We start from the raw sequence: 12,337 nt of genomic DNA, 5'->3' as shown, positions 1-12,337 counted from the left end.
TCATATTCCTTTAGAACAAATTCTAAGCGTTGAAATTTTTCAGATTCGGCAGCAGTAAGTCAGAGTTTGAGTGTACAAGTCTTTTTCATAGCAAGGAGCAAAGCAGCCCCAAATACCACTTCACTGCAACAGGACAAACTAGCCATATTGTAATCCTCCCTCTGACACAAAGATGACCTGTAAAATCTAGCACTGTATTTCTTTGGAGGTCCCTAAAGAACAATAATAATAAACTGTGGAATTCTACCTATGTGTAAACAGGAAATATAAGCTATGTTCTTCAGCAAAAGACTTTTTGGTTTGGTAGCCAATATATAAAAATATATCCAAGCTACGAGTCCCCCTTAACACCTTTAGAACCATTGTATTAGTACCTTTGATTTAATAAACAGATGTATCCAAAGTTATTAAAAAATAGACTTTGTAGACAATGCATTCATTTATATAAATATTAGATTATCTCCACCTTTTAAGATTTTTGAGATCAGTCAACTATCCTGTAATCAGGATTTACCTTAAGAGTTTTCATCCACATATGATTACAATTCTGCAAGGAACACAAAACCTCTTTTGACTTTTGCCAAAAAGATGTTTCCCATGGATAAAACTTAGAATAGTCAGTTATGTCTTAAACACCAAGATAAAAAACAGTTCTGAAAACAACACATATATGTATGTATCTATCTCTACATACATATTCCATGTATCAATCTGTCCAAAGGACAATCTGTCCGCTGCTTATATGAAGGGATTCAAGATTCATGGATTTTTACATCCCACATGTAAAAAACCTTAGTGTTCCTGCTTCTTTCATTTGATTTCTATAGGCAAAATTTCAATCTTTGTTCCTTGTGGTTATACATAGAACTAGCTTTTAGAGTGCTCTGTGCACCTCTCCGCTACCACCTTACTGGATTTCATCCACAAATGGTGTAAGGTGCAGTGACACCTCTCTGAGTATGCTCAACATGCAGTGTTACCTTACATTCCAACTCGGTCTGAGAGAGATGTTTGGTAATACCTGCTCAAGTTGCAGTTGGTGGCCAGAAGCAGGCTGATACCACCGATACTTCTTACTGTATGGAGAGCAGATTGCCCACTCTGACTCTTCTCGTAACAATTCCAAACCAATCAACAATAAGGTAGCTATTTTCAGCCAGTGTTTTTACTTTAAGTTTATATTCCTCAGGTATGTTAAACAGCACAGTAAGTGATAGAAGAGACTTACTGTTGGGATGAGTGGTTCATCTGGAGCACAGTGATAATTCTGCAACAAAGCTTGTAGCTGCAGAGAATTCAGCTTAAAGCAAGTACTGTTAATATTTGGAACATCTGCATTTGAATATTTGTCCATGGTAAGCAATGTGGTTGCCTAGGAGGAAAAAAAGAAAAAGGAGACAAATCCAAACCAGAATGAAACCTTAAGCCTTGTTTGAGTTTTCTTTAGAGAAGAGAGAGGAAAAGAAAAAGCAGGAAGCCAGACTTGTTACAGAAGCAAAATAAATATTCACAAAACAACCACTAACCATATCTCCTGTACCTACAAGGTGCATTAATACTAAAGCTATCATAAGTGAGGCATATCAATTTTCCAGCTACTCTTCTTGTCTCCGTTCAGCATAGTTATAGCTCAGTTTTATAAACAGAAACTGAACAGCATGTTGGCTAAAACAACTAATTATTAATTTCACTTGCAACTTAAATATTAATGATGTTGAAAACATATTTTGTGTCTTTGCATGCTACCTCAATGTTCCAGGATTGATTCACACAAACTACACTTGTCCACATGCTATTCTCTAGGAACATAGAATATACAAATATTCTCTCTGAATATACAATTATGTGAGAAGTGTTAATCTCACATACTCACCTGCACTATTCTGCTCAGGTGGCAATCCGCAGCCAATTCTAAACCCTGTTTTTCTGCCCAGGCTTCGATATGGCCCAACTGTTGACGAATGATAGCTCCCCAATAATGTGAACATAACCCTGAATCTGGGGCTGTAACTAATCTGTTAAAAAGCCACATGTTGATAAAATGAAACAGCTGGGAGAAGAGCTGTATAGTCAGAGCAGCATTCACTCTACATCGTCGCAAGAGGGACATAGCTCCAGTCAACGTATGCAACACATCATCTACAGAGATAAAACAAAAAATAAATCACATTCATATACTGCAATGTACAACTGGTTTAGGTCATAAATAATAATACAGACACCCCTAGCCCAGGTTGGTGAATGCTCGGTGGAACCTACATGTATTTAAGTTATACAGACTTTCAGAAATAAATTTACTGCTGCATGGTTTTCCAGATGGAGCACCGTTAAACTGATAGCTGAAATACGTTTTTAACTCCTGAAATGAAAATAAATTCTTTTGGGGAAATATTTAGTACACAAGTATATCACTGGTTATATCTGACACTTAAATCATGTCCTCACTTGAGTAAACTCATTTTTCTGTTATTTTTAATACCAAGTTAAAACCTTTATATTCTACTGTTTCAAATGCATATTGCAATTATTTCACAGCTCCTTGCAGTTAAATATCAAACTGTATTCAAAAATTTCAGCAAAAACTATTTGCATTGCATGATGTACTTAAAATGCAGAACACATCTCCTGTTTACACATTAGTTTTTTAAAATATTATTCAAATCTCCTTTTGCTCATTAGTTCACTGCAATATTATGTAAGAAGCAACAGGGTCTTCCTGTTAGCTTCACCGAGAGGAAACATCCTTATATGCTTCCTGGTGGAACATATTAATGCAAGTAGAACATTTATCTCCAAGCCTTCTTTTAAAGCAATACTTTTATCTGAAATCTCTATTGAAGAGGCCACCAAATTGATTTCCTTAGCACTGAAACACAGGATTGTGACTGAAAAACATTATCTGTATGTTGTAAGACAGAAATCTATAAAGCAGCTCAAAAATAACTGAAGTAATGAACATCATCTGCCTTTATTCCAATGTCAGTTTGCTACTTCTTCAGGGCTCGTGTCCCAGAAAGTTCTCTCTTACAGTACAGGGCACTAAAAATAAAACAGTACATTCTTATATTCTTCCTTCAATGTTCAACACAGGAAAAAAGCAATTGCAGCAAGCTTAATACCCAAAAGACCAGGAAGTATATATGAATTTTGTATAAATACTCTTTGTAGTTGAACAGAATGACTGTCCTTAATAGCTCTGCAGATCATCTTTACTTAAATTATTCAGAATGTCACTATCTTCTTAACTCTTCCTAACCTTTTATCCGTTTTCCATTTTCTTCTTTAGTCATCGGGCTACATAATGTAGGAGGCTCTCACATTTTCCCCATGAATAGCACAACTGGGGGTCCTATCTCAGGGGCCTGTGTGTGAATGTGTTCAGCATGGAAAACAACAAGAAGTGTTAGAAGTCTGAGCACAGTCACTGAGCCAGGATTACAGACATAGTGGAATAGCACAGATGACCAGAATGCTTTCATGGACAGGAACAGCCCAGGAAGGCTGACATTGCTGTGAAGCACTATCATATTTAAAGTATCGTGGCAGGGATCCTTGGCGGGAATCTACAAGCCCAGTCAGCTTAACCTTAGTACCTGGGAGGTACTTTGTCAGATTCTCCCATAGCATCCTTATAGTGAAATTGCTGAGCTAAGAACTGGATAAGCAGATAATGTAGGTAGAGAATTGGCTGGACCACTGGACTTGGTGGATTTGTGGATACAAGTCCAGCTGACAGTCAGCTATTAGTGGCTTCCCTCATGGATTGAGGCTGGGACTGATACTGTTTAATAACTTTATTAGTGACCTGAGTGATTGGATGGAGTGTGTTCTCAGCAAATTCACAGACGATACCAAGCTGGGAAGAAATATTGACACACTGAAGGGCAGCAGTATTTTTCAGAAGGGCCTCAGTAGGCTGGAGAAATGGGCTGACAGGGACTTCATAAAGTTCAAAGGCAATTGCCAAGTCCTGTATCTGGGAAGGAATAAGTCTATGCAACAGTGTAAGTTGGGTGCCATCTGGATGGAAAGCAGCACTGCTGAAAATGATGTAGAGATGCTGGTAAACATCAAGTTGAATGTGATTAAGCAGCATGCCCTTGCTTGAAAGGTAGCCAGTTGCATACTAAGCTGTTAAGTTAGTAGCAGTGAAGCTAGCAGAAGGGAGGCAAGCAATCCCTCCTATGCATTCAGCATTTGTGAGACTGCATCTGGAGAAGAACATCCAGTTTTAGACTCCCCAGCACAAGGAAGACACCGATTTAACGGAGCAAATTCAGCAGAGAGCCACCAAGATGATTAGGCGGCTGGAGAAAAGGACATAAAAGAGGGACAGAGAAGTGGATTTGGTTCATCCTGGGGAAAGAGAAGGCTAAGGGCACAGCTTATTGCTGTCTTCACCTACCTAATGGGAGGTTCAGAACAAGGTCCCTCTCAAAGGTGCACAGTGATAGCACAGAACAACAGACAAGACAAACCAACACAAAAATTGCAACATGGGAAATTCCAGTTAGATATAGGAAAAGTATTTCACCATGAGGGTGGTCAAACGTTGGAACAGGTTACTCAGAGACGTTGTGGCATCTCCACCCCTCAGTGGAGATTCAAAACTCAACTGGACAATACTCTGAACAACCTGACCCAGTTGCACCTGCCTTGAGCAAGACACTGGATTAGATGACATCCAGAGGGTCCCCCTCCAAACGAAATTACTTCATGATTTTTAAACCAAATATAGATCATTTGAATGTCACTACTATCTTTTCTTATCATCCATACAAAATTGATCCAAACCATTCTCAGGGGTTAGAGCAACTTGTAAATGTTTTATCACTGTTAAGAACAATTCTATTTATTACTAATTAATTGTATGGTTTAGAAGACACAAGTAGTCTAACCTATTTTAGGCCTCTGAGGATTATTTTCCTCTGGATCATCAAGGAACGCTGGCATGTAGTTATTAAGCTCTGATTGCAGACAATGAACCAGGTACCTGAAAGGGAAGGGGGAAAAAAAAGAAATTTTAAAATCCTGTATGAGTTCATGAATGCTTCTAAAGAAAAGAGATCTATCAAATTACAAGATTCCTGAAATTGCAGTGTTATGTATGTGACTATAGGGAACCAAATAATACTTTTTAAAACGCCAGAGAGAGACCAGTTCTCCCATACCTTTCCCAGAAATGTTGGAAAAAGAATTAGGTTGTCAGGGAACAAACACAGCCACTTAAATGCAATATCGCTACCATGCTTGTAAGCGAAGGTCATATGCTCCTTAAAGAGATGGCTGTCAGGCCAAACTTTGGTTCTGTAAGATTGCAAAAACTGTTTTTTCCAAACAGAAATACACTTTTCTCGGTTTTAAAATCTACCAAGAGTAGTATTAAGAAAAAAAAAAATTAAATTTCCTATTCTGAGCCAATGCACAAGATCCTGAAATGGTCCTGTGTTCTGTTTGATTCTTGTATTTCTCTTACCTTTAACTACAGTGAAATTAAAAGCCTGTTTTAGTATTCTTTCTCTTCTAATAATGAAACATTTTCTTTAACACTCTTTTTGATCATTTATACATTTTCTGTTAAGAACTGAAACTAAAAGGGAATCAAATTGTAATCGCATATATAACGGAAAACATTTCATGGCTTTTTACAACTCCCCTTTCTGTTTCACTGGTAACATTTGTAATGAAATACCCTCAATTGCTAGAAAACAAAAGCCATGACAATTTCAACCAATTCTGGTGTATACCAGTTGTTACCATCAAATAACATTTTCACACCAGATTTCTTTCTTTTCATGCTTCTGCTGTGCTTTTTTATTTGCCTTCTAAATATATATTCCACAGTTCTGTTCTCCAAAAGTTTAATACTTCCATTTGAAATCTTCCACGTTACAGTATGCTTAGGGGAAAATTCACACACAGCTAAAATTCAGAAACACCCTTTCACATCCAGCCTGCTCATCATGTATAGGGAAAAATACAATGCCATTCCTTCCTAGCCACAGAAATATTCTGTCTTCAATGACTATCTAGCAAATTGAAGTAGCAAAGAGTTGTTTCAAAACACCAATCCAAAACACCGACCTGTGGCAAAAAAGCATAACTTCATTAACAGTTAGTAATTTAGAGGTGCTATAAAAATTGAGACTGTCAAATAGCTACTTGCTATACCCTATTTTCTCATAATTCACTAACAAAAAGAAAAAAAAATCTGTTGGGAGTACATACAAAGTGGTTTGGTGCTTCTCTGATACCTTTCAAAAGTTCAGAAAGCAATGATAAGGTTTCACATACCACATTCACATACTACATATTGCTCTTCAGAGCAATACAGCCCCCCTTAAAGCTAAACAGTTAAACCATGGTTAGGTCTCCCAATCCTGTCATGGTATAAAAAGAAGAAAGATTATATTTTGTGCTATTACAGACGTATGAAAAGACTATATTTAAAACAGACATCCTACAAGAGGGGGAAGGCTGGGTATAAGTCACCCAAGGTACACTGGGACTTCTCTATACATTAGTTTCAGAGACACAAGTTTGTTGAGAAAAACTTGTTCAATACTGGCTTGGGGGGAGGAAGAAAAAAAAAATCTAAGTATGTACAAAAATTAAGCCTTTCTTGTTGATTAGCATTGTGCTCACTCAATGTTGTTATCTTTGTTCGAGGATCCCTTCCTCAGAGGACTTCCCATCCCACTGGATACTTCATTCAATTTTTCTTTTAATCAGTATTGTAATTGGCTGAGCTGACTAGCATAGGTTGATTTTACCCCAAGCCAAAACCTGTCTACGTTTTTAAGAAAAAACTGTGCAAAAAACCCACTGTGCAAATTGCTATTTATGCCAATTATGAAAGTAGATTATGAATATAATTAGAAGCCCTTAAAGAGCGCAAGGTTCATTAGAGACCCATAAATATGTGTCTGTATTTATATATTAACAACAAAAATAACCCTTCCTCACATCTCCATAAAAACCTTAAAAGAAAGCAATCAACACAAACTAAATTTAAATAACGTTTCCCTAAAATTTCCATTGGCAGCCTCAACTATCACAAGAACAGCTAACAGATGAAACTCCTTGCATAGCCCAGTGATCCATATTTATAACACAAAATATCTGTCTAAAGAAGTAAGTCTAGCCTCTCTTTTAAGTCCTCCTCTCAGATCTTTAACAATACACAAAAGACATTATTGCTGTACCTAAAATTTGGCAAAAATTTGAAGTTATAGACTTCAAATACATAGAATATGTTAAGTGAAACAGAAGTTTGATAGCCTTACTTGAATGCCATTTGAACCAAGTGTGCCAAAACATCTTGTGCATCCACAGTAATTCGGCTAAGATCTCTGTCTTGCTTTATGAAATTCAGTAATTCAGATGCATTTGCCATCCAAAAGGCAAGTGCCCCAGCAATATTCTTCTGTTTCTGTAAGTAGAAAGAAGCAAGAAATAATACAGGGAAATAGTTTTCTGATAAAGCACGGCAGCTTAAAAAGGCTCCAAAAGATAGACCAGTACCTTTTCCCATTTCACCACACATATCTCAGATACCAGATATTTGCAAAATGTTTGTATGTAATATTGCAATTGCTGTAACTGGTAAGTTCAATTTTAACACGTTCACTAAACATACGAAATTCTGTTAAACTGCCAATAGCCATATCAATGAAGTCACGGCATAAGCATCTAGTTATATAGTGCTAAGAGCTTAGCGCAATGCAGTATCTGGTAATCTGTGCACTTTTAAGCGCATATTCACTACTGCCCACTGCCACCCTGATACTGCACTCACTGGCTTTGATACCAGGTGATTCAGTATCAAGTACTGATCTATCTCACCATCTCCCGACCACAAATGCCAGGCCAGGCAACCTCAGATGAAATCCAAAGAATAGGAACCACAAACAACAAAAAAAGAAAATAAAGGGAAGAAAAAGAACTTTGGTCATTTCATATCCACATTGAAGTGCGTTAAGCAGAAATTATGGAATGCCGTAAAAGTTGCAAAGTCAAAAAAGGATTTTAGTACTGCATGTTCCAGTTGCTGAATGAGTGTTATGAACCGTTCAAGTCCAGCTGTTTGAGTATTGTATTTTGATATGGAAGCAGCATGAGAAACTGAGCTAAGCCAACATAGCTAGGATCAGTTCCCAGCAATATATCCTACCTGATCAACCTGGTCTACCTCCTGGAGAAAAACGGACGAAGGAAATCAAACAGAATAGAAGAAAGAAACTTGTGAACAATCATGATAGCTTTAGAAATCAAACACTAAATATGAAGGTACAACACTTATGTTCACAGTTATACACAGATGCATTAATCAGTAGCTACGATGCAACTGAGCCCCTTTTAAAAAATGAATTATTTTAATAGGACTAGTAGCACAACAGCTAAGAACTGAAGTGCCCACATGTCACAATTAATTCAAGGAATGCCCTGTACTAGTTGACATCCCAGACTAGTTGGATATTCCACGCTCAGTGCACCACAGAAATTCCGCAGAACTTTTTGCAGGCAACGGGGTAACTAAGCCATCCAAGTAACAGATCCAGGGAGCTATTTGCCCACACTGCTGCAGTGAAGACGATGTAAAAACACACACAAAGGGGGACAGAAAATCCCCACCAGGGAAAAAAAAAAAAAAAACCAGAACACAACAAAAACCAAACAAAAAAACAAATTCCAAACAAAACCAAACAAAAAACATAAAACACCGAGGACAGATTTAATACATGGCTTTTCAATTAAAGAACAAAAAGACTGTTTTAAACAACAAAAGAGTCAAATGAAATACCACACTAAGCTGCTTAAATGCTGGTACATAAAAGCTACACTGAGTTAAGCAAACAAAAAAATCCCATCAGATATGTGTGTCTGATTATTTAAAACTGAGCTCTTACTTAATTCTTTTTGGCTTTCTATTCAGACCACTCTCCCCCACCTGCAACACAGTGAGCTTAGATGCAAAAATTTGAGGTGTCATTTGCTGTTACTATTATAATTTTAGTTAGAGCTCAAAAAACCAAATTGCCACTGCTTTTTTGTTTCTTCCCCCTTTCCAACCAAGGCACTCTGAACTGACTGAAGATGCGTTGGCACAGAACTAAAGGAGATGCTCTTTCTACAAACAAATGTTAAAATTTGCAGAGGATCAGAAATGCCACAGAATGATTCGGGGGGAAAAAAAACCAAAAACCAGGATACAAAAATTTGCCTTTTTTATGTGAATTAAGTTTCTATTCTTAGATTTTTATTAAAAGCACTGAACCTTCTCATAGATCTCTCTAATTTTATCCCTATCTCATATGAAGTTTTCTATAATATTTGCATACACTAATACAAAGACTACAGAAAGTCACAGACTTAATTTGTTAGCAAGTACTTCTTGAGTAACTTCAGAAAGCTATCAAGTCTCCTTACGATCTAGGCAGGCAAAATTAGAATCTAAACAATTTATCTTACTCCCACAGTACAGCACATGAGTTTGTACACCTTCCCTCTTCTTGTGTTTTGGGTGCCTCTCACCCCTTGCCTCCCATCCGTCTTCTCTGTCTTTCACACCCTCAGACCCCTTTCAGTGCAGGCATGCTTTACAGTCTAGACATACAAAAAAGCTATTGCGATACAGCAACTTATTACATGGTAGTTTAACTGTGACAGCCATCAATATAACCACTCATTCTACAGCTTAGATGAAGTAATTTGACTTAGCTTAGCTAGTACTGTTTATATTCCACTAAGACAGGTCCAAGCTAATGACATTTTCCTGCTCAAGCTCTAGAATCAATGCATTTCTTTGTCTCCAGCCCATTAACCTTTAAATTCACTGAAGTTCTACTCTTTCATCACATTTGTAGTTTTGCCCCTTTCCTCCAGCTTCTTCAGCATGACATATGGAAGAACGTCCTCCCAATTTTCTTCAACCTCCAACTCTCTTCAGTTTATTTCTTGCAACTAGATAACATCTTTCACAAACCACAAATGCAGCTACCACTTCCTTGTCGATGTCTTCCTTAAATTTTAGGTTGGAGATTAGATTGCAACTATGGAGTGTAGAACTATTGCAATTAAGGGTGTAGAAATGGCCTTTCACAAAAGTGAAAGTCCAAACACTTGGTTTTAACAGTTTTGTAATACCATTAGCAGGATTACACAAAATATACTCGCTTGCGACAACCACAAGGCTGGACTTGATTTGGGAAGCCTTCTCAGTGCTGTAAATGAATGTTTTCACAGGATAATCTATTTTTTAGCTTTGATTTGTTTTCAAATCAAACTGATGTTTGAGCCCACCTCTCTAGTATCTTCTAGCAGCTACAAGGTTATCCATTTTAATTCAACACAAAGAATGCAGAACTTTATCTTTGCTTTCCCACTGTACCCATCCCTGTCACCCCAAGTCTTTTTGGGGTCATTATTACTAGTTTACATTAGTTAAATAAACCTAGTGACTTACTTTGATTCAGCACTGTAACTTCCAGATTATATTTGAAGCCTACCCTTTAACTGTTTACTTTCCATTCTCCCAACTAAATTGGTTATGTTCAGGCTCTTTGCATTTCATGTTCTCCACTACTGCACAGTCTCCCCTCTGACTTTAATAAATTCACTCTTTCGCAGCCAGATCTTTTTTTTTTTTAATAGCAGAACCTAAATATTTAACTTTTGATACCATTTCAATTTTATCAAATATCCATTTAGCATGGCATCAAGACTCAAAGCAATGTACTAGTTCTTCACTTCAGATTCATCAAACCACCTTTCAACCTCTGATCAGCTTCAGAACGTACATGAAAGGCTAGTCTTTGTTTTCTTTGTTTTAGACACTGCAAAGTGTCTTCAACACTGGCATTTTCTCCCATTCTTTCTTGTGAAAGGTGGGAGCCTGTTGTAACTATTTACAGAGTTGTCTAATTATAACATTCTCCCTACTGAAAACTCCACTAAATCTTTCCAAAACCTGAACAAAAGCTGAACAGTTTTGGTTTGCTGTGACTTTCATGCCACACTCTTGTTGTTTACTTTCCTCTTCTCCCTTCATCAACCTGTTGTGTAACACTTGCATCATAAATTCTCTAAAGCAGGACTGATGTGTTTGTTATGCTTGTGCAGTGCCTAGCGCAGCAGGGTCCTTGCTCTATACGGACTACTATGGCAGTACTTTTTGCAACAAACGTGTATGTTTTAATAAATATAGAAATATTTTTCAATTTTTCCTCTGAGAAAAACCTGCAGACAAAGAAGTTACAATAATTAATTAGTTAGTGAGGATACCTGAACTAGCACTCCTTTTTCAGGAAATGACCATTACGTTTTATCAACAGTTACACAATGCAAGGTATTGTCTAATTTCACAGACAACCCAGTGGATCTTATCCTGCATTCCTAAACAAAACAGAACTCCCCCTGTGCTTCTGTCGAAGTCTTGCACATGTAATAGCAATAGCATCAGACTACATATAAGATGTTAGAACATTTGAGAACTTATATTTCTCTCTATAAAGCAAGTGTGTCAGCTTGGTTCAAAAAGTCCAGTTTTATTACCATTTTTGTGGTTACAGAGGTTGTAAAAGTAACAGGATCAAAATTAAAAAGTCATGTTTCTTTTCAATATGTTCACTTCAAGCATCAATCAGTGCAAACAACTGCTATCTATACGATACTCTTTAATAAGCACATCCAACTTGTTTTACAAGAGCTCACAGCCAGAAATGCTTGCAAAGATCTTACCTTCTAGAGAACAGAAGAGTAACTTCTTGTCAGAGAACACATCTTCAGAGCAACAGCCCCTCCCTAACCTTCCACATTGCTCAGGAGAGAGTTTCTTACCACTCACGTTATTCATTGACACAAAAGCAAACCTTCATATGGGCAATCAATGCAGGTATTGGTCTGACCCTTAACAATAGTTAGTTAAACAGTAAGAAAAAGACTAAGAAGGTTACTAGATAATCTACAAGATGTATTTAATTCCCTTGACATGTTTTTGCAGAGAAACTCACCTGTATAACTCCTTCCATCATGTTCACCATCTTGTTGACTATTGCAATGACTTTGTGAGTACGCTCAGTAGGAGTGATGTCAGGTCTGTACTGGCTTGACAATACATACCGACATGTCATATACAAAACATACGTAGGTGACAGCTTAAAATGAACTGTTGAGCTATTTGTGTAATTTATAATGGCAGATAAGAAGGCATCTTCAGCTGTAGTGAAAGAGGAAAAAAAACATGTCAAAGCCAAAGGCAGAAAGAAAATGAAATAAAACCGTTTCATAACTTGGGGTATAGAGGATTTCTTTTGGGGGGGGGGCGGGGGGGGGAGGA

The 12,337-nt window shown here is 37.3% G+C and overlaps 1 protein-coding gene across 2 annotated transcripts in view; it reads right to left on the bottom strand.

The window, feature by feature from the left end:
- AFDN (afadin, adherens junction formation factor) overlaps positions 1-12,337 on the bottom strand; it is an 84,019-nt gene that overhangs the window by 49,837 nt on the left and 21,845 nt on the right. The window contains exons 8-13 of one of the 2 annotated variants that reach the window (XM_009281753.1): positions 12,012-12,217; positions 8,174-8,194; positions 7,287-7,432; positions 4,899-4,993; positions 1,874-2,139; positions 1,229-1,372 (exon numbers count right to left, since the gene is read on the bottom strand). In XM_009281753.1, coding sequence (XP_009280028.1) covers positions 1,229-1,372; positions 1,874-2,139; positions 4,899-4,993; positions 7,287-7,432; positions 8,174-8,194; positions 12,012-12,217 — 878 coding nt within the window. The remainder of the gene's footprint in view (positions 1-1,228; positions 1,373-1,873; positions 2,140-4,898; positions 4,994-7,286; positions 7,433-8,173; positions 8,195-12,011; positions 12,218-12,337) is intronic. The other variant, XM_009281754.1, reaches the window with a different exon arrangement.

This window comes from Aptenodytes forsteri, unplaced genomic scaffold, assembly GCF_000699145.1.
Source record: "Aptenodytes forsteri isolate BGI_AS27 unplaced genomic scaffold, ASM69914v1 Scaffold132, whole genome shotgun sequence".
NCBI lineage: Eukaryota > Metazoa > Chordata > Aves > Sphenisciformes > Spheniscidae > Aptenodytes > Aptenodytes forsteri.
Note: the sequence above shows the minus strand (reverse complement) of the source record. Positions and strands in the feature narration are given on the sequence as shown.